This window comes from Corapipo altera, unplaced genomic scaffold (genome assembly GCF_003945725.1).
Source record: "Corapipo altera isolate COAL_440 unplaced genomic scaffold, ASM394572v1 57, whole genome shotgun sequence".
In the NCBI taxonomy this organism is placed as follows: domain Eukaryota; kingdom Metazoa; phylum Chordata; class Aves; order Passeriformes; family Pipridae; genus Corapipo; species Corapipo altera.
This window is the reverse complement of record NW_020884905.1, coordinates 4616046-4635205: the sequence shown is the minus strand read 5'-3', so window position 1 is coordinate 4635205 and position 19160 is coordinate 4616046. Positions and strand designations below refer to the sequence as shown.

The window sequence follows — 19160 nt, the reverse complement described above, 5'->3', positions numbered from 1 at the left end:
TGAGTTAACCAAAATACCCTTTGGGCTATAACAAGGGTGATACTCATGTGCACTGACTGCTATTAATTACTGTGATTGATTGGTACTGCATGGACAGGACAAATAGAGTGCCTTAAATTTTCTTACTTTTTCTTTTTCTTACTGCAAGTCAGATCACCTTTAAGTTATCTGGTAATTTCCAGAGTGTACAGGGAGAGCCACATGGCAGCCCATAGGAGTTCATGCAAGTTCATTTTCAGGAATGTTCTCTTCTAAACGGCTTCTTGTGATACTGCTTTTGAAAACAAAAATTGGTTATCTTAGTTTATTTAGATAAAAAAGTACTGTACTCAAGCTACTGATGAAATAGCTAATGAAGTAGCCATGGTTTGTTATGTATTTACTAATGCAAAAAATCTTCAGCTCTGATTTGTTCAGGAAAATGTACTGCAGACTTATTTATAATGTACTACGTAAGCAACTTCATCTTTCTACTTTCAATATTGAAGATCAGCTCAGATTAACTAGTACAATTACTTTTATATGGGCTTAGTCTAGCAAATTTGTCTATTACAAGAGTTCTTAGCATACTTGGAAGATTTGAGTCATTCTACATGATGTTGGGGGTATTTTACACTTAATATCTTGTCCTTTCTTTAGTATCAGCTTACAAAACATTTATTTACACATGTAATGTTTCTAGATCATGTCTCCTTAATTCAGCTTGAAACACATACAGTTTCCATGGGAGTGGCTTACAGTCTTTAATCAACCAGTGCCTCTGTCCTGACTTGATTTCCATTAATATCCTTATGTGCTTAGGTGAATTTGTCTGCTATACCAAATGAAATACATAGATTTAGTTCTTGTTCCTAAGTATGTATGTTTTGAAATTTTCAATGTGTTTTATTCCATGAAGGAGTTTATGATTTAAACTTGTCTGTTTGTTCTAATAGGATCGAAAACTTCTTGCCACAGCTCAGCAGATGCTTCAGGACAGCAAGACGAAAATAGAAGTTATAAGGATGCAGATTCTTCAGGCAGTCCAGACCAATGAATTGGCTTTTGATAATGGTGATGGTGTAGAAAGGAAATATGAATCAATTATGACAGAATGTCTTGTAGATATGTACCCATATGCACACAGAGATACCGTAAATTTCTAGGAGGAATGTTTGACAAAGCTTGGATGAACCAAAAATAATCAGAGACTAGGCAAAACTGTGTTGGGGTGCCAAATACATCTGATTTGAAGGAAAATACCTTCGACTTAATGAGGAGAATTACAATCTCTTTTCATCATCCTTTTTATGCCTTCTGCAGTCCATTTTTACTTTGTGGTTTCCTTCCCTCCTCATTCATGCTTTATTTTGTCGTAACAGTTAGTAATTTTCTTTAAAGCATATTATCTTTTCACAATCCTAAATAAAAAATCTGATGCAGGTACAAAGCCTGCTTGTCATACTTAAATAGGTTGACCTTATTATTACTAATGGGTGCACAGATGGAGGAGAATTTTTCTTGTCATGATGGGTGTTTAGGATAGATCTGAGTGCTAAACAACTACTTTTAAAGCAACAAAAAAAGTGTTTTTAATGCTGCATTTCAGAAATAGTTTTAAACTTACATTTCCTCGGAAGTCTTCAAAGAATAAAAAAAATTTACCTCTGAGTTCTAATAACTTGATTGTTCTAGACACTTGTGGGCATATCGGTACATCTCTAAGTCTTGAAATTTATTCATGTGCATTTCTGAAGCTGTATGACAATGTCAGGGCCTGCATGTACCCTAGATAATGAAAAACGTGTGTGTTTGTGTTTGTTGGTGTGTGAGGTGTTTGATTTTTCTGTGTTTGTTTTTACACACCCAATTTCAACACCTCATTTTAGTACATGGATTATGTATATCATTTGTTTAAAAGAAAAAGGTATTCAAGCTAGAAAGGGCTTTCAAATGCCTTTTTGTGTTTCTACTGCTCTTAGAACTTTAAACAGAAAGAAATATATCCAGGAAATTTTCTTTTTGGGAAATCTAAAGAGTGTAAGATGTGTACATTAGAATGGTTTACCCAAAGCATTTGGGGAAGGCAGTGTGTGGGATCTCTTACATTCTCTGTGCTGACAGAAGCCAGAATCCCAGAGGCAGGGGGATTATCAGAAGCTGAGCAGGGGTCTACTTGGCTATGGAGTAGTTTAAAAAATAAGCCCTCACAGTGTAATTCGGAAGTGTTGAAGTCTCAAAACCTCCTTGCCAATTGAATATTTGGGAGATTTGGTTCTTGTCCCTTAACTCCCCTGAAGACATGTTCTTTCTCATGTGTCCTCTAGCAATTATAGCTCTTCAAACAGTAGGATCTGTTTATTGAATTGAGGCCCTGATCAGTTATTTCTTCATTCAAATGCAGATGCTTAAAATGTTACTGTTGCTTTTATGACATACTTGGGGCTTCTCTTTGGACTGCCAAATATACGTCTCTCTTTTATTTCTTTTTCTTCTCCCCTCTGTTTATGTGTGTGTGGGGGGGTTAATATTCAGGAAATTAAACCTGAGTGTTGTCTTCATTGAAGTTTGTTTGTTTGTATCTCTTTGCAGCAAAACCTGTGATAAGCCCTCTTGAACTGCGAATGGAAGAATTACGGCATCATTTTAGGATAGAGTATGCTGTAGCAGAAGGTGCAAAAAATGTGATGAAATTACTTGGATCTGGGAAAGTTACCGACAGAAAGGCACTTTCAGAAGTAATTTATGTCATTACAATTTCTGATAGTTTGCTTTAAAGTTTCTTTCAAGAAAAAAAATTGAAATATTTCAAATTTTTGTCTTATTTTAAAAAGGCGCAAGCAAGGTTTAATGAATCAAGCCAGAAGCTGGACCTCTTGAAGTATTCACTGGAACAGAGATTGAATGAACTTCCTAAAAACCATCCCAAAAGCAGTATTATTATAGAGGAGCTTTCATTAGTCTCTTCACCCACATTAAGTCCTCGTCAGAGTGTGATATCTACTCAAAACCAGTACAGTACACTGTCCAAACCAGCAGCTTTAACAGGTATGATTTATGGAGCTTTTTTCTTTTTTTAATCTTAATTAATGCTTTAAAACAAGTCTTTAATGCCAACTGTATTTCTTTCTGGACATACTTAATTGTTGTTCTTTTCCTAGACAAAGGCATTTAGAATTTCCAAGTGTCTGTGCACTGCAAAAAAATGCAGATAAGTTTCTATGATTTATTTGTTGACCTTTTTATAATCCTGTTGAAAAAGTGAAGTTCTGGCCTTAAATTAGCTCACTGTGGAATGATATTGCTCGCATTTACCTAATGCCTTTTGTCTTTAGATTATCAAGCACTTTAAAAGGTGCATAAGTATCATTATCCCCATTTTACAGATTGGGAAACTAAGTTGCAGAAGGGTTAAGTGAATTGCCCTGGTCATACAACAAGTAGGTGGCAGAGCTGGAAATACACATCCAGCTTTTCTAACACAGTTCCTGTTGTACCCACTGAACTTCACTGGATTTCTGGAAGGTGAGATTTATGCAACCAAAACATGCATTATATTTGTATTCCAAAGAAGGAGATCCTAACGAACATGCATGGAACCCTTGAACACTCTGTTGGTGTTGATTGTTCTCCTGTTGAATAAACATGGAGGCAATTTTTATTTAAGAGACTTAGCCTACCTACTGTAAAGGACCAGTACATTTATTTATAAATATAAGACTTAGGAACTTCTCATAGTTTGGGTTCACCTGGTTGTCCTTCATTGGAAGTAAACTTTCAAGAGATGAACCCTACTTGAACAAAGGTCTTGAGCATTTGCCTCACAGTGTTATTAAAGAAAAACATGCTTTTGACTACTTGGGATATGTTGCTTTATTAAATTTATTTAGTGAGTGGTCATAGAAGAATTGCTAGAACAGATAGGTTTGATTTCATGTGTTTTGTCCTCACACATTTTACATGTAACTATTAAGCCTACTATTAACAAAGTAAGTTTATTACAAAAAAAATCTGTAATTCAAAGGTTGCTCTGGTTAGACTTGTATAACTGAAACCAGAATTTAGTTTTGAAGTACCGTGGGGTTATATTTTAAAACAAAAAGAGGAACTCTTCTGCTGAGCTGCAATGATAATAATAAAATGGAGCAGGTCTGCTTGTCTTCCACTGTGGTTCATCAGGACCTCAGCTGAGAGTCCTTGTAAAGTTGTGTGGTAGGAGCAACGTTTTTCATCAAATGAAATCTCAAATGATCAGTGACCATGGGCAGGAAGTATCATGCCTTGGGCATAAAACAGCTTTTTTTTTCCTTTTCCTGTAATACCATAATCAAGAGTCAGATTCAATAGAGTGACAATTTCTCTTTAAATGTGATTTACTGATACATATGAACAGTTTTTAATAGAAATTGTCAAAACAGAACTAGATGCTTTTGAAGTTCTTAATAGTTTCACTTTCATATTGACTACACAAAGAGCTTTTGTATTGAGCTGGATTTAAATGAACAGTGTCTTTGTGTTTTGCCTCTAATGCTTTGTGAAAAATAGAGCAGTGCTACTGTCATACTTCTTAACATGCATCAACATAACTTTCTGATATAAAGCCATTCCTTATACAAGCTTATAGCTTTTCTGCTTATTAATTTCTTTTTTTTTTCTAAACAGAGTTTGGGAATGAAGTATTCTTTTACCTTTTAACCTGTTTCGGAAGCCAATAGCATCTCTTTGTCTTCATAGCCTAATGCTTAGCTGTCACTTACGGCTGTTAGTTTCCTACAGGTTGGGATTTCTTCTTGGACTGGTTTCTTGGTGTCTGTTCTGTGGGCTATGATGTTGCCAGACCATTTTTAGGTCAAGTCTCACTTAAGTTTCTGTTGCAAAGGAGTACTTTTAAGTTTCACGGTTAAGTACATTTGCTATTAAAAGAAGACTGCATTTCAGCAGTGCATTTCTCACTGACACTGTGATTATGAACTGGCTAATTTCACCACTTCTAGTAGTTAATTTTGTCAGTATCAGCGGTGTCACAGTTTTAAAGATGTTATCTTCTACAGGATGGAGTCAGCCTACGGTTCTTTTAACCATCTGTGGTATTTAGATGTTTCTGTGCTGCTGGAGGAAACTCTTTTCAATTCGAACCGCAGCTTCTATACCTCATTTGGTTAAAGATGTAGAAGACCTGGAAGAGTACCATCTTGAAGAGTAGCTTCTTGTCTCAGCTTTTATAAATCTAAATTCAGTAAAGTTGGAACAATTCAATGATTTTCAATTACGTACTAACTCAAATTTGACTTTAGCATGTAACAGGCAAATGTGATTTCTGAGTGTATCTTAAACAACTTTGTAGTCTCAAAGTCAGTATGTTATTTTTATCCAATATTAATTAGTTATATAAAACTCACGAAAAATTGTTATTGTTCCATCCACAAGATCTATTGTTTTAATAAGAAATTCAAAATTTGTCAATCTTAAAAAGTGACATTGATTACAACTTAAACCCTAGTCAGTTAGGTTCTCAAGTGAAGAAAACAAAGATACTTCTGAGACCCAGAACAAAAACTTATTTTGTGTTAATTTGGTAAACGGTTGCTCTTTCTAGAAGGTTGAGTCCCACATATTTGACTTTTGATGCATTTATTTTCAGTATATATGTCTGTCTTGGATTTGTCTTTTGATTTCATCTGATATTTCTGTTATACCCTGTGGGGGTCAGAATGTGAGCTATTGCCATCAATCAATCATTAGTCATTCACTTGGTTTACTTAATAGCAGAAATCTTTGATAAATTGTTGTCTGTCTTCTTCTAGGTACCCTGGAAGTTAGGCTAATGGGCTGCCAAGATATTTTGGAAAACGTCCCTGGTCGATCAAAAGCCACATCAATTACGTTACCTGGTTGGAGTCCAAATGAAGCCAGATCATCTTTCATAAGCAGACCCAGTAAAAGTAAAAGTGGGAGTAGTAGAAACCTTCTGAAAACTGATGACTTGTCCAGTTCAGTATACTCTTACTTCTCTTATTTTTATGGATATCTTTTATTTACATTTTCATGTGCAGGATGTGTTCTGTAATTTAAAATATTAAATTGATTCAAAGCTTTAAACTTACCTGTTTCTTCACCTGTCAAGCTGTTAATAGAAGCACAACCACACTATTATGCCCATAAGAATCAGTTAAATATGAGATTACATTTTTAAGGGAAACTTACTAGAGATTTTTTTGTTTGTGGAAAATCCTCTTAAAGACTTAAGCTGAGTTTGTGTACTTTACTTTCAGATGAAGTCTGTGCTGTACTGAAGCTGGATAACACGGTGGTTGGTCAAACTAGCTGGAAACCAATTTCCAATCAGTCATGGGATCAGAAATTTACACTGGAACTAGACAGGGTAAAAATGTAGCCTGATTTCATTGACATCTGTAGTTGATTTTTTTGATTAATTTGATGTTGCCTTTTTTTCTTTTTTTTCCCCTGTTGCTGTCATTTTGTTCAAATTTCATACGTGCAAGTATTCCCATCCTTACCAGAATGAGCTACCTGGGGTTAAGCCATTGTGCTGGGCCAGCATTCTAGAAATTGTACTTTTTCTGGCTTACAAGTTGATGTAATGTTTTTACCAAGATCAAACAATTAGCAGTTTTTTAGCCCGTGGTAGATGGTTCTTACATTTTAATTTGGATTACCAGATTTTAGTTATTTATCAGTAAACTGTAAAAGCAGCTAGATACAGTTTGGTATTTTGGTAAAGCTATGTCATAGAGTTTTTACAGTGCTTCTACAGAAGTGTTCTCGTGTAAAGCTGATCAGTTCTTCAGGAATAATAAATTCAGTCATAGTTCTTTCTTAACAACTTTAAATGTTACTTGAAGGACACAAGAATTGAACTGATACCCTTGAAGTAGAATTTATGTTATATAGGTTTAATCAAGCATTTGTTTTTTAGATATCTGATAGTCACAGCATTTTAAGGTACAAGGATTATTTTTTCCATCAGTGTTTAAAATAGACTGAAAATTAAACTATATTTTAGGAGCTTAAATGTTACCTCAAGTATATGTCTAAAACATATGACAAAAAAAAAAAGCTACCTTCCTGTTTTTGCTTTTTCCCTGACGAGCCCCACCCCTCCAGCCCCAAACCAGACTCCCTCTGTCTAGGAAGGAAGGAAGCAGCTTTAGAGCTACAGGTAGAGAGAGAACTTCAGGTTCTGGTCAGGAGTAGTGCAGAAAAAAACGAGCAGCTGTGGAGCCCTGAAGCCTTGACTGTTCTCAGATTCAAACTAGAACTACTCAAAGCGTAGTAGCTGCTCACACCAGCCTAGTATGTGTCATGGTCTCTGTTTAAGAACTCAACTTTTTGGTGCCAGAACAGGACCTTGCTCCTGCTGTTCATGACCACATATTTCATGTATTTGAAATGCACAATCCAAACCCCGTCATTTTTTAATCTGTTGCTTCTTCTTATTTCTTTTAAAACCTATCATAGCTATCACAGACAGTAAACTGATGCATCATTGTGGAATTAAACTAGTAACATACAATGCTGCTGTTGTATTGTATTGCAGGATTCTTCACATTTTGTGACAAGCTTTTGTAACAGGCATGTAAGACAGCCTAAGAATATATAAATCCCACCTGCAAGATACAGCAGTAGTTCTTGTTAGTTTAAAGTTTTTGGCCCTGCTTCCCAACCGTGTTACAAAACCTGTATGTACTTTTAGAAATACTGTGTAAAGTTTTGCATCATTGTGTGTATGCAGGTACTGAATTGTCTGCAGCCATGAAATGAAGTTGATACTTGTAAATAACATGGAAAACTACTAAAGCTGAGGATAAACTTTGTTGTCAGAGCTTGAGCTAAAATATCTTGAACAAGCAGTATTGTTAGACTGCTGGTGACTGCTTGTGACTCTCTCCTTTTACTCTCAGGGGAAATTTTACACTTGTACTTTTATTTGTACACTGGTGTTCACATCTGAACTGAATTGAAGTGCCATGGTCATCCTTGTGAGAGCTTGTTAGTCTGGCTGGTTAAGCCCTGACAGTCCATTAAAGTAACAGCTCTGCATCTTGGTTGTTGGATCTTATGATTGTACAGTGGTAACTCTTGCAGAACAATTAATTACTAATAAGTAATTTCCTGTGTATATGTTTCTTGTCATAGTCACGTGAATTAGAAATCTCAGTTTACTGGCGTGACTGGAGATCTTTGTGTGCAGTGAAGTTTCTGAGGTTGGAAGATTTCCTGGATAACCAAAGGCATGGCATGTGTCTCTATCTTGAACCCCAGGGCACTCTGTTTGCTGAGGTAAGAATGTGTCTTTGAAGCACTTGAATATAATTGCAAGTATTGTGTCGCAGAATAGTTTAAGAAGTTTTCCTTAAACTTTTAAGAATGCATTTGTTCTGAAAATTAAATTATAACGCACATTATTTGAACTGCAGGTTACATTTTTTAATCCAGTTATTGAAAGAAGACCAAAACTCCAGAGGCAGAAGAAAATTTTTTCGAAACAGCAAGGTGATTGTTTTATATAAACACGTAAAGCTTAGAAATTGTATAGATCTGTGATATTTTTATACAGTCTTAATGTTTGCCTGCAAATAAAGCTGTTGATAATGAAGGATTTGGCATTGCATTTAGAAATGTTTTGAATTAGAATTCCTTATTGCACATTAGCACATAATTGTGAATAATTAGGAATTGCTAAATAATATGACAGATTTATTTTGTTCTTGATAAACTATAAATGGATTAATATTGGGGGGGTTTAATTATTATTTGTGGTAATAAGTAAGGAAATGACTTGCACCCTGTTTTCTTTTTTCACAATATCTATAGGCAAAACATTTCTCAGAGCTCCTCAAATGAATATTAACATTGCCACTTGGGGAAGGCTGGTAAGAAGAGCCATTCCAACAGTGAATCACTCTGGCACCTTCAGCCCCCAAGCACCAGTGCCTGCGACCGGGCCAGTGGTGGATGCCCAGCTCGCTGAACTGCCCCTGCCAGCTGGGTACGTGATCTCTGCAGGGTTTAAGTGCTCTTAAGTGCAAGAGGTAACAGTGAGATGCTTCTGCCCTGAAGCAGAAGAACGTAAAGTTTGTTGAGTCTTTGTTCTGCAAGGCTGCAGATCTTTCCATGTTTTAATTGTGGAGATCCATTTTATAGCTAGATCCACACACATAAAGTTTGGTTTAGAAGAGATCTACATAGATTAAAACGGTCTCAGCTGTACACTGAGGAGTTATTTATTTTCTTGTCAGTGACTCTCCTGTAGCCAAATTGGACTTTGAACTTGAGCCTGAGCCTCCACCTGCTCCACCCCGTGCATCTTCCCTTGGGGAAATATGTGAATCTTCCTCTGAGATAAAGGCTCCTGATGTGCCTTCTCAGGCAAGTAACTTTTAAGAATCTTTATGATGGGTTTCTTCCCTTATATATCAGCCTATGCTCCCTTAACTTCCACATACAGAACTGTCTCAACAGAATGCTCTGACTGCTCTTGGTGGCAAACTGTTTCCATGGTTGGTGTGTTTAACTCTCCAAGTCATTGGTTCCACCACAGGAAAAAAACAGAAGTCCAAAATCATTGGAGTATTCAGGATAAAATGGTTGTATTGAGAAAGAGCAGAATGACTGGAGCAGTAGGTTTCATCAATCTGTTAAAAGCTTGCTTGTCTGTATCATCTGAAAGGTTGCCATTTTAGCCTAGGTAATGAGTGTATTAAGAATTTTACACACTTTATAGTAAAATTTCTATATTCATTTGCCTTCACAATCAGTTTTAAATTTTCTGATCTCTTGTTCTTCACAGGATGAAGTAACAACTTTTGATTTTGAAAATGGCAGAAATAGTATTGTCCCAAAACTCCAGCCTGAAATAATTTGTGAGCCTGATGCTCCCCATACAGACATGAAATACACCAACACCAGAGAACCTGAGGATAGAAGGTGAGACAGCAATGGGTTTGCTGTTGATCTGAATAATATTTCTTAAAGTTAATAAATTAGAAACTTTGTGATCTTTTTTTTTTTATTTACATAGATCACAACAAAGATTTCAGTTCAGTCTGAAGGATTTCAGATGTTGTGCTGTACTGGGCAGAGGACATTTTGGAAAGGTAAATGTCAAAAGGCTGTATCAAGTGTCAAGTCAATATCAAAAACTAGATGCAGCTCTTAAATTTCTCTCTTCTGTTTTAGGTGCTGTTGGCAGAGTACAAAAACACAAACGAGATGTTTGCTATTAAAGCCTTAAAAAAAGGAGATATTGTTGCTCGTGATGAAGTAGACAGGTCAGTTTGTGAAATGTGACATGTGGATTCCATAATTTGTTTTCTTTCTGCATGCAGCTCTTCCTGCTGTCAGCTCTACCAAGCAGTAGTTGAATTGAGTGGATGAGCAAAAGAAGTTGTCATTTCCCTGTATAGTTGGCTGCTGCAGACATGTATTCTTGTTCTGGAACAAGGGGAGAGCAGGGTAACCCAGGAATGCTGCTTTGGTTTAGTGCCCTTACCATGTCTGTACTACAGCTCTGACTTAAAGCTGGATCTAGTTTTGATTTCAGGTTCTCTTGCAGTTATTTATTCTAATTACTGGTTCTGTAGATTTCCACCATGTTTCAGGACAACAGTGACTGTTTACTTGCAAAACCCCTGTGTTGCTTTTCTCATCCTGTAACATACTGTCATACTTTATCCATCATATTTTTCCCTGTGTATACTCCACTGTTGGGAGTGGAGTTTCAATCTTTTTGACCCAAAACTGAGATTTATTTTTTTTTTTTTTTTAATTTGCTTGGAAGTGAAGAGGCCTTTACAAAACTGTTTTTAGTTTTAGTGCAAGGTGTTTTTACAACTGTTTAAGAGTGAGTATATTCATTTGCAGGAAGAAAGATAACTGTATTAACAATAAGCTAAAAATTAACCAGTTAGCTTAAGGAGAAATAATCAGGAATTACCATAGATAGATATTTATAATGTTGCCACTGGTTTTCTACTTTATGTATTATATACAATTAAAATGGATTGAAGTGAATGTCATATGATATCAATGCATAGTTAATGTGATCTGAGTATTTGGAAGGAAAATTATCAGGGCACAATTTTCATGGACTACTAGGTTTCCTCTTTTCATTTGGGGAAGCTAAATGTAACTTCACAGAAATCAACTTAATATGTGTGCAAGTATTAAAATCTCTCTCTTTTTAAAAAAAAATGTTCTTACCTTCTCCTGAGGAACAGAGGAAAAAACATAAGGTGTAAAGTACCAGTAGTTTCTGAGAATCAAAAGCATTCAGCTTTAAATTGTTCCTGATTTTCTGTTTGCAGCTTGATGTGTGAAAAGCGAATATTTGAAACTGTGAATAGTGTAAGACATCCCTTCTTGGTGAACCTTTTTGCTTGTTTCCAAACCAAAGATCACGTTTGCTTTGTAATGGAATATGCTGCTGGCGGGGACCTGATGATGCACATTCATACTGATGTCTTCTCTGAACCAAGAGCAGTGTGAGTATCACCCCCCTTCTGTGCCACCAAGGGAAGGGCGCTTTGTTCACTGGATAGGAACTGAGGTCTTTGTCACCACATGCCTCCATATTATGTCACTTCAGCCAATGCTGCTGAAGTTTTTAAGAGGGTTAGAGATTCTAACTGATTTTGTTAGAAAACAACATGCAGATTTAATGTACCTGAATCTACACTGAATTCAAAATGTATATACAAATGTTAAATTTTTATAATTTGGGGTTTTTAAGATTACATAACAAAGCTGAACAAGAAGTAAAATAGCAGACAAAGCTAAAAAAGGAGAGAATAAGCCTGTTTAGAAAACCTTCAATGCTCTGGCAATGGACACTACAGAAAATTTATCCTCCAGGACAAGCAAATATACTACAGTTCGAAGGCTGCAAGTTTAAGCACTTTTGCCATCTGGCTTTAAAACTCTGACCTCGTATAAAAGTAATCTGTACCCAAAAACAACAGTGGGTAATCTTCAAAGGATGGCTCATAAAAAAAAATCAGTAGTGATGGACTTCACATTCTGAAAAGAAAGACTAAATTCCATTGAAATTTTAACTTTAATTTTTTTGACAGATTTTATGCTGCATGTGTGGTTCTTGGACTTCAGTATTTACATGAGCACAAAATAGTGTATAGGTAAGTAGTCACTGGCCCATTTGCAACAGAGGAATGTCAGCTATTCTCAGTAGTACTGAAGAAACATCAAGTGATGCAATTTTGTTCTCAAATGTTCATTTAGAGATTTGAAGTTGGATAACTTATTGCTGGACACAGAAGGCTTTGTGAAAATTGCTGACTTTGGTCTTTGCAAAGAAGGTAATGGCAGTTAAATTTTCTTTCTAGAGGAATTCCATATTCTGTCCTACTCTTGACTGTTCCTTGAAAGTTTTGGACTGCCAGATGTGTATAGTGTCTATTTACCATGTGTCATTTGAAGGGAAAAAAATACATCTCTGATTGTGTCAATGTGGAGATAGAAGGAAGTTCCTTAGTGAGGAAGTATCGGGAGCACCTGAGCATTGCCCTATTCTTTTTATATCTTTTTTTGTCAGTTTTGAGCATCACCTGTTCTGATTCTTACTTCATAGCATCTCTGCTTTATTAAGAAGGCACACTGCTGTGTTTTACAAGTTAGAAGAAAAAGCATTAGGTTGTTTTTCTAATTCTAAACATGTTGACACTGTACAATGAAATCAAGTGCCTTTATAATCCATCCCGAGCTCTTACTGTTTTACAAATTCATTATCTATTTTTCTAGCTCTGAAATAGTTGCAACTCGAAGCATATGGAAATGATGTGCAAAGTATATTATAGATAAAATTGAGAAATTATCCCAAAAGGGAAGCCTAGAAAGTTACTTTCAAGCGTCTCACTATTGTCCTTTTAAATAACACATAAAATAGAGGTATAAATTACAGTGTCTTTCTCAAACCCCATTGCAGGGGGAAAAGATCTGGCAAGGTCCATTTTCCTCTCCAGTTTGTATAGCCTGCCTTCCATATCTTTTCCTTTTGGGTAGCCTAAGAGGGAATTGGGTAAATTCAGTAGGTGTTCAAACATGACTGCTGTCTTCAATCTCCTAGGGCAAGTCCTGTGACTCTAGGTACAAAAGTTCTGTAAATGACAAAAGGAAATGAGAAGGAAAGCTCTGTGCTTCACTGACTGCTACAATAAATGGCTTTTTTGAGTTTTCTGCAGCACCTCCCCTTGTAGTGTCACCTTGTGGTGCTGATGTCCCAGACTGTGCCCCCCTGGCACATACACAGGGCTTATTTTGCTCAGAGTTGTTTCACTACGCTTGATGTTTTACTTTACAATATGTAGTTTGCCACTACAGAAGTACCCAGAGCAGGCATGTTTGACTAAACCATCGTGCTGCATTTGCTTCTACTACCTGGCAGTACCTTCTGCTTCTGCTTACAGAGCCTAAGATTGTTTGTGTCTTTCCAGACAAAGGTAACTGGGCAACAGAGCTGTAACTGGAAGCTTAATTTGGCTCATTGTATATAGTTAGGGATAGAGAAACTTAGAAAGAACCACATGGGCCAAAGGCATGGGAAGGTAGAATGAGGGAATGTTTTACCTCATTGGCCTGAGCCTTCAGGACACAGCCCCAGGATCTACAGCATCTGCTGAAGTTGCTCTGGAGAGAGGTTCTGCTTGGAGGAATATGTTGTGGAGTGGCAGAAAATACTGCTCACTTTTCATTATCTGTAACTTTTCAGGAATGGGATTTGGAGACAGAACAAGCACATTCTGTGGCACACCGGAATTTCTGGCTCCTGAGGTGCTGACAGAAACTTCCTATACAAGAGCTGTAGACTGGTGGGGTCTTGGTGTTCTTATCTATGAGATGCTAGTGGGTGAGGTAAGTTCTAGTAAGGTACAGTGGAGTCATAAAACTAAGAACTGTTTAAAAGGTTACAAAACTCAAGATACCAGCCTGTCAACATTGAATATGCCCTGTCACAGACTTAACCTCTAGATTTTTGTTTTATTTTTAATTACATCATTATGTCTTAAATCAAATTACAGTAAGGCCACATAACCATCCGTGTCTCTAAGCAAGAACATAGTACATCTGTGCATCTAGTTTTGGGGACCTCAGATTCCAGGACATACCTGTTATCATCAAATTTGGATGTGTACAGCAGTACTGCTTTCAAATGCTTTTGGGAAAAATAAACTTCTTCACTTCCATTCAAGGTACAGGAGTTAACTTTAACACATAAAACTGGATAGCAGTGAAAGACTGTTACAGTATTTCCCAGATGGCACAGTGAGAGCTCACGTGCTAAAAACTGGAGAAAAACTCATCATTTTGTTCTCTTTCAAAAAATATGACCATTCAATTTACTTTCACTTCCTTTCAGGTAAAAAAAGGACAAAAAGCTTGTACAGTGTCACCTACATCTGTCAGGCCACTTCAAAATAGTTTGAAAACCCTTGAGCTGTAACATGTCAAAGATATTACAAAAACAAATTGGTCTTGATCATGCTACTTGTGAATGGCAGCTCTCCCAAAGAAGAGCTGATACTTTCCACGTTCCCCATACACCCTGTGTCAGACTTCAAAGAAGACCACGGTTTTAGGTGTTCCTACTTCTAAAAGCACATTTTTAAAGCACAGTCCTTCAGTAAGAAGCAAGGGATAATACCAAGTTGCCTTCTCTCTCTTCCTTATGGAAAGCTATGTCTCTGTTTCTGGGAAGGAAAACTTCATTTCAGGGTGTCTAATTCCAAGCATTCAGCTGAGTATATGTTGTTCTCAATTATAAGTGATTTCTAAGCCTGTTTATAGCATTTTTTTATTAATTTCATTATAGTCTCCCTTCCCTGGAGATGATGAAGAAGAGGTGTTTGACAGCATTGTAAATGATGAAGTAAGATATCCACGATTTCTGTCTACAGAAGCCATCTCAATAATGAGACGGGTAAGAACATAATCATAATATTACAGTATCCCCCTCTTGTCCTGTTTTCTCTCCAACAATTACATTTATGAGGAAGAAAATACTTAAGAAACATTTGCTTGGTATATTTTTTCTGCAATTAAATTTCAGACTTGCTTCATTTATGCTGTGCCATGCTGCCTATCACCTTAAATGAAAATTGTTGATGCCATTCCACTTTATTCAAGAGAATTTTTTTCTTTTTAATATGTAAAACACTTAAGGCTTGATTTTTGTCTCTGAACTATGTTTCCTAGTTGTATATAAGCAGAAAACTTCAGCTGTCTTTTCCTAGCAGAACACTGCTGCATTGAACTGTTTGGTAGATTAACATTGTCACATGCATATTTTAACTCAAAGACTTCTAAATCTTTTTGGTTTTATTCCAACTGGGGCAGGGAACACCCTACACATGGCATCTGCAGTTCCATTCGTGGCAAGCAACAGCTGATTTTGTCTATGATTGTTATTAGTGCTGTTCTTAGTGCAATGCCTCTGCTTATCAAAAGGAGATGGTTGAACCTGTCTGAGTTAGAACCTTATCACAGCTCATAGAAAAGCAACTACTGGAGGTAGTTCCAAAGCCTTTGGAATCATCCTCTCCACTGAAATGTCTGATGCTGAGTATCAGTCTAGCACCCAATTCAGCAATGTGCTGCAGCACAGTAACTACCGTGACATAAGTATTTAAGTAACAGCATAAATATTCTATAACTGAAAGAGAGTGTGTTTGCCTAGAGAAAGAAGGCAGAATACAGTTTTAAGGCAGTACCTGGGGAAGGCATTTCTACTGTGAAAATTATGATGCCAGTATCCACAGGGGACAGGGTCTGCTACACTGCACTCACAATATGTGTACTGTGATCTTTGTGCTTGCACTTTACTAGTTGTGCTGTTTCCATCAGAGAAATTTGTACATAACACAGTAGACATTATTTTTTGATGGCTACATCATGAATATCCACCTGCCCTGCTGCTGGGCACTGCCTGGAACAGGGGACTGCTCACAGCAGCACGATTCACAAGTGGGAGCATCAAACTCCTGGAGTTAACTAGAAAGTCTTTCCTTTGCCTGAGTGTGTGAAGCAGCATTGAACCCTCTCTTGGTAAATCAACTGCTGTGAAATAGCTGAGCACTGGAGCCAGCAGGGTAGTTTTCTTCTGTGCCCTGCAAGAACGACTGGCTTATGTAAATCTGTGCCATCAGCAGCAAAAAGCACATTCTGCATACTCCCTGTGCTGAGCACTTGCCCCACACAGCCTCTGGTACCAAGATCTGGCAGCACAGGTGTGCAGGGAGGCAGAGAAGTCTGCTCTGTAGCTGTTGTGGCTCAGCTGTGGGTGGAACTGTGCTGGCAGGCTGAAAGAGCACTGCTGAAAGCTAAAGCTTTGTCCCTTTCTTTGAGGGCCAAGCATTTTCCATAGATCACGTAGTATGAATTTCACTGTCCACCTAATCTTGGTGTTGGCTCTTACTCATCCTCCCTCCTACCTCTCCCTTCCCCTGAATTTCTCTGCTGAAACCTTGCATATTTTGTCAGCTGCTGCGTAGAAATCCAGAGCGGCGTCTTGGAGCTGGAGAGAAAGATGCTGAGGATGTGAAAAAGCATCACTTTTTCAGAGTGAGTACAAACTAATAGTATTTCTAAGGACATGAAGGAGTAGAGATGAGAAACTAAACATCAATTCCTTTATTTTACAGCAAATAGATTGGAATGCTTTACTGGCCAAGAAAGTGAAGCCTCCTTTTGTACCCACCATTAGAGGACGAGAAGACGTTAGTAATTTTGATGATGAATTTACCTCTGAAGCACCTATCCTCACTCCACCTCGGGAACCAAGGATACTTTCAGAAGAAGAGCAGGAAATGTTCAGAGATTTTGATTACATTGCTGATTGGTGTTAACTTCCAGACACTGTGAACCCCCAGCTGACTGGCTCACAAGAATGCCTCTCTCAGAAGAATACCGACCCTTCAATTGCTCTCTGTGCCACCTGTAGCTTCTGGGTTTTTTTTAAATCACATGAAGATCCTTTTAAGTACTGTTTTAACACTCTTGTGAAGAGTGGCCTCTTTGTATATTGTTTTTTAATCTGAGCACTGGAAAGCTGGTCTATGGCGTTCATAAGCTGAGTTGGTGAACCCAGGCTGTATTGAGCTTCTCGCACACGGGCACACGTGGATCTGTACAGTCTCTCTCGCTCTTCCACAGCAGATAACATCACTTTTTAAAGTATCTGCCTTAAGTGGGAAAAGCAGACTTTGAGCTAGGTAATCTCCACTCAGCCACATTGGAGTAAGTTGGGATACTGGTGACACTCACACAGAACACGGTTCTAGTCTGAGAAGGCAAAATGATTTCAGCTAAATATTGTGCAGTCTATAAAACTACACATTTCTATGTACACCTTCATCTTGTGTTCTTAAAATAATGGTATTGAGAACAGATATGCCTTGTTTTGTAAATTTTCTATGGTATTTATTAGGAAAAATGTTAAATGCCTTGCCTTTGAGATAACAACTGTGTAAGTGCTTCCATTACAAAGAAAAATCCAGAAAAATCCGGAAAGTTTACCAAAGTCACTTGCCAAACAGTTTTGCCTTCAAGCTTCTTAAGCACGGCTTAAGCCCCTGGTTGGTATGAGGAATGTAACAAGGACATTGCTCAGTGCAAGCCCAGAGTGAAGCATCCGTGTGGCCCCAGCCCGGCCACTCCTCCATCGGCCTCCTGCCTTCCCCAGCCCCAAGGGGGCAGAGGAGTTACCCAGTCCTTATCTAACCACCTCCATCATCCTCTGTCTGTCCTACCATGTCATTTAGAAAACATAAGGATTTTCAATGTATACATGTGAACATGTATATTTGGAAGTTGTAATGTATTCTTACCTCTAGGCAAGTAATTTAATTGTACCACTTCATCAATATTTTACGGTGGCAAAAAAATGTATCCATGTAGGCCACTGACCTCCAGCCCCTGAATTGGCAGTTACTGAGAGTAAAAAGCAATACCTTGTAACAGAATGTATAAATATTTTTGATAAAAGGAGTGTATATTTTATAAACCCCTTAACACTAAAAGCTGTACCTCAAAAGTTGAAAAAATAATTTTGACCAGACACTGTGTGTATTTGTAAACCAAGACCTACTTTTGGCATCTGCTGTTCTGGGGGCAAACATTAATTCTTGGAAAATAAATTTCCCACATAGTCCTTATCTCTAGCACCATTCAGCACTAACCTCACAGGTTCATCAGGGCCAGGAGTTTGCTGTTCATGGTCTAAGGCAGTGAGAATCAGCACTCAAATTATTAAAGAACTGGTAATTTTATTAATTCAAAGAAGAAACACAAACCACTGGAATGTGCAATGCCAAGGTGGTGGTTTAAAATCATGATGCTGGACAGACCTGCAGGGTCAGGCAGGGGAGAGGCTTAAGGGAGAAAAAAAAATAATGGTTAATAGGTCTAAATCAGGCAAGTCCCCCACAGGAAGGAGGCAGGCACCTTCCCCAGTGCTGCAAACATGTTGGGCAAAACGAGTCAACTCCTCAGCACTCATTGTTTCCAGGTTCTAATAAGAAACAAATTTGTTCCTGTATCAGGCTGAAACCAATACTTTTGAGGTACAGTCAGCTCGCCCTTTTTTGGTTCCCAAAAATTATATATATATATATAAGCATCGAACAGGGTGCTTAACACTTACGAAACTATCCTCAAACATACTTTTTTGTAACTACATCTTGTACAGAAATCTTTTTTTTAATCTAAGCAAATCACTAAAAAAAAAAAAAAAATTAGAAAATATTAGAGGGCAGGGTATGTTCACCCAGTTAAGATGGAAAAAAGCACTAATTTTATCTCTGTAGTTTTTTAAATATTTTTAGGCAGATTAAGATTTAAACCCTAGATTGTAAATATATTTTGCTATACTTTATCTGTATGTGGCTGCTCAAGCACTTTGTAAGGAAATTAGGATATTTTAGAATGGTACACTATGCATTAAAATGAAATGTGCCTTTAACAAATGTCATTCTAAGTGTTTTGCAGTCATTAATATCACAAATTAAAGTTCTAAATAGAGTAATTTGTAAATTGTGTCGCAAACATGATTTTGCTGTTTCTTGAAGTAGCTGGTCATGTTTTCTCCACAGGTAACTTCAGAAAAAAAACTTACAATCAGGAGGGCACCCAAATCTCTTGGTAATAGTTCA

General features: G+C 37.3%; 1 protein-coding gene across 2 annotated transcripts in view; it reads left to right on the top strand.

Moving 5' to 3' along the window:
• PKN2 (protein kinase N2) overlaps positions 1 to 19033 on the top strand; it is a 54712-nt gene extending 35679 nt beyond the window's left edge. For both annotated transcript variants that reach the window (XM_027651638.1, XM_027651639.1), the window contains exons 4-22: positions 936 to 1053; positions 2572 to 2717; positions 2814 to 3027; positions 5784 to 5969; positions 6252 to 6361; positions 8137 to 8280; positions 8418 to 8493; positions 8815 to 8989; positions 9240 to 9369; positions 9791 to 9927; positions 10022 to 10097; positions 10180 to 10271; positions 11307 to 11483; positions 12072 to 12134; positions 12238 to 12314; positions 13724 to 13866; positions 14825 to 14932; positions 16492 to 16572; positions 16653 to 19033. In XM_027651638.1, the coding sequence (XP_027507439.1) occupies positions 936 to 1053; positions 2572 to 2717; positions 2814 to 3027; positions 5784 to 5969; positions 6252 to 6361; positions 8137 to 8280; positions 8418 to 8493; positions 8815 to 8989; positions 9240 to 9369; positions 9791 to 9927; positions 10022 to 10097; positions 10180 to 10271; positions 11307 to 11483; positions 12072 to 12134; positions 12238 to 12314; positions 13724 to 13866; positions 14825 to 14932; positions 16492 to 16572; positions 16653 to 16856 (2457 nt within the window). In that variant the 3' untranslated portion in view covers positions 16857 to 19033. The remainder of the gene's footprint in view (positions 1 to 935; positions 1054 to 2571; positions 2718 to 2813; positions 3028 to 5783; positions 5970 to 6251; positions 6362 to 8136; positions 8281 to 8417; positions 8494 to 8814; positions 8990 to 9239; positions 9370 to 9790; positions 9928 to 10021; positions 10098 to 10179; positions 10272 to 11306; positions 11484 to 12071; positions 12135 to 12237; positions 12315 to 13723; positions 13867 to 14824; positions 14933 to 16491; positions 16573 to 16652) is intronic.
• Positions 19034 to 19160: the final 127 nt, after the last annotated feature.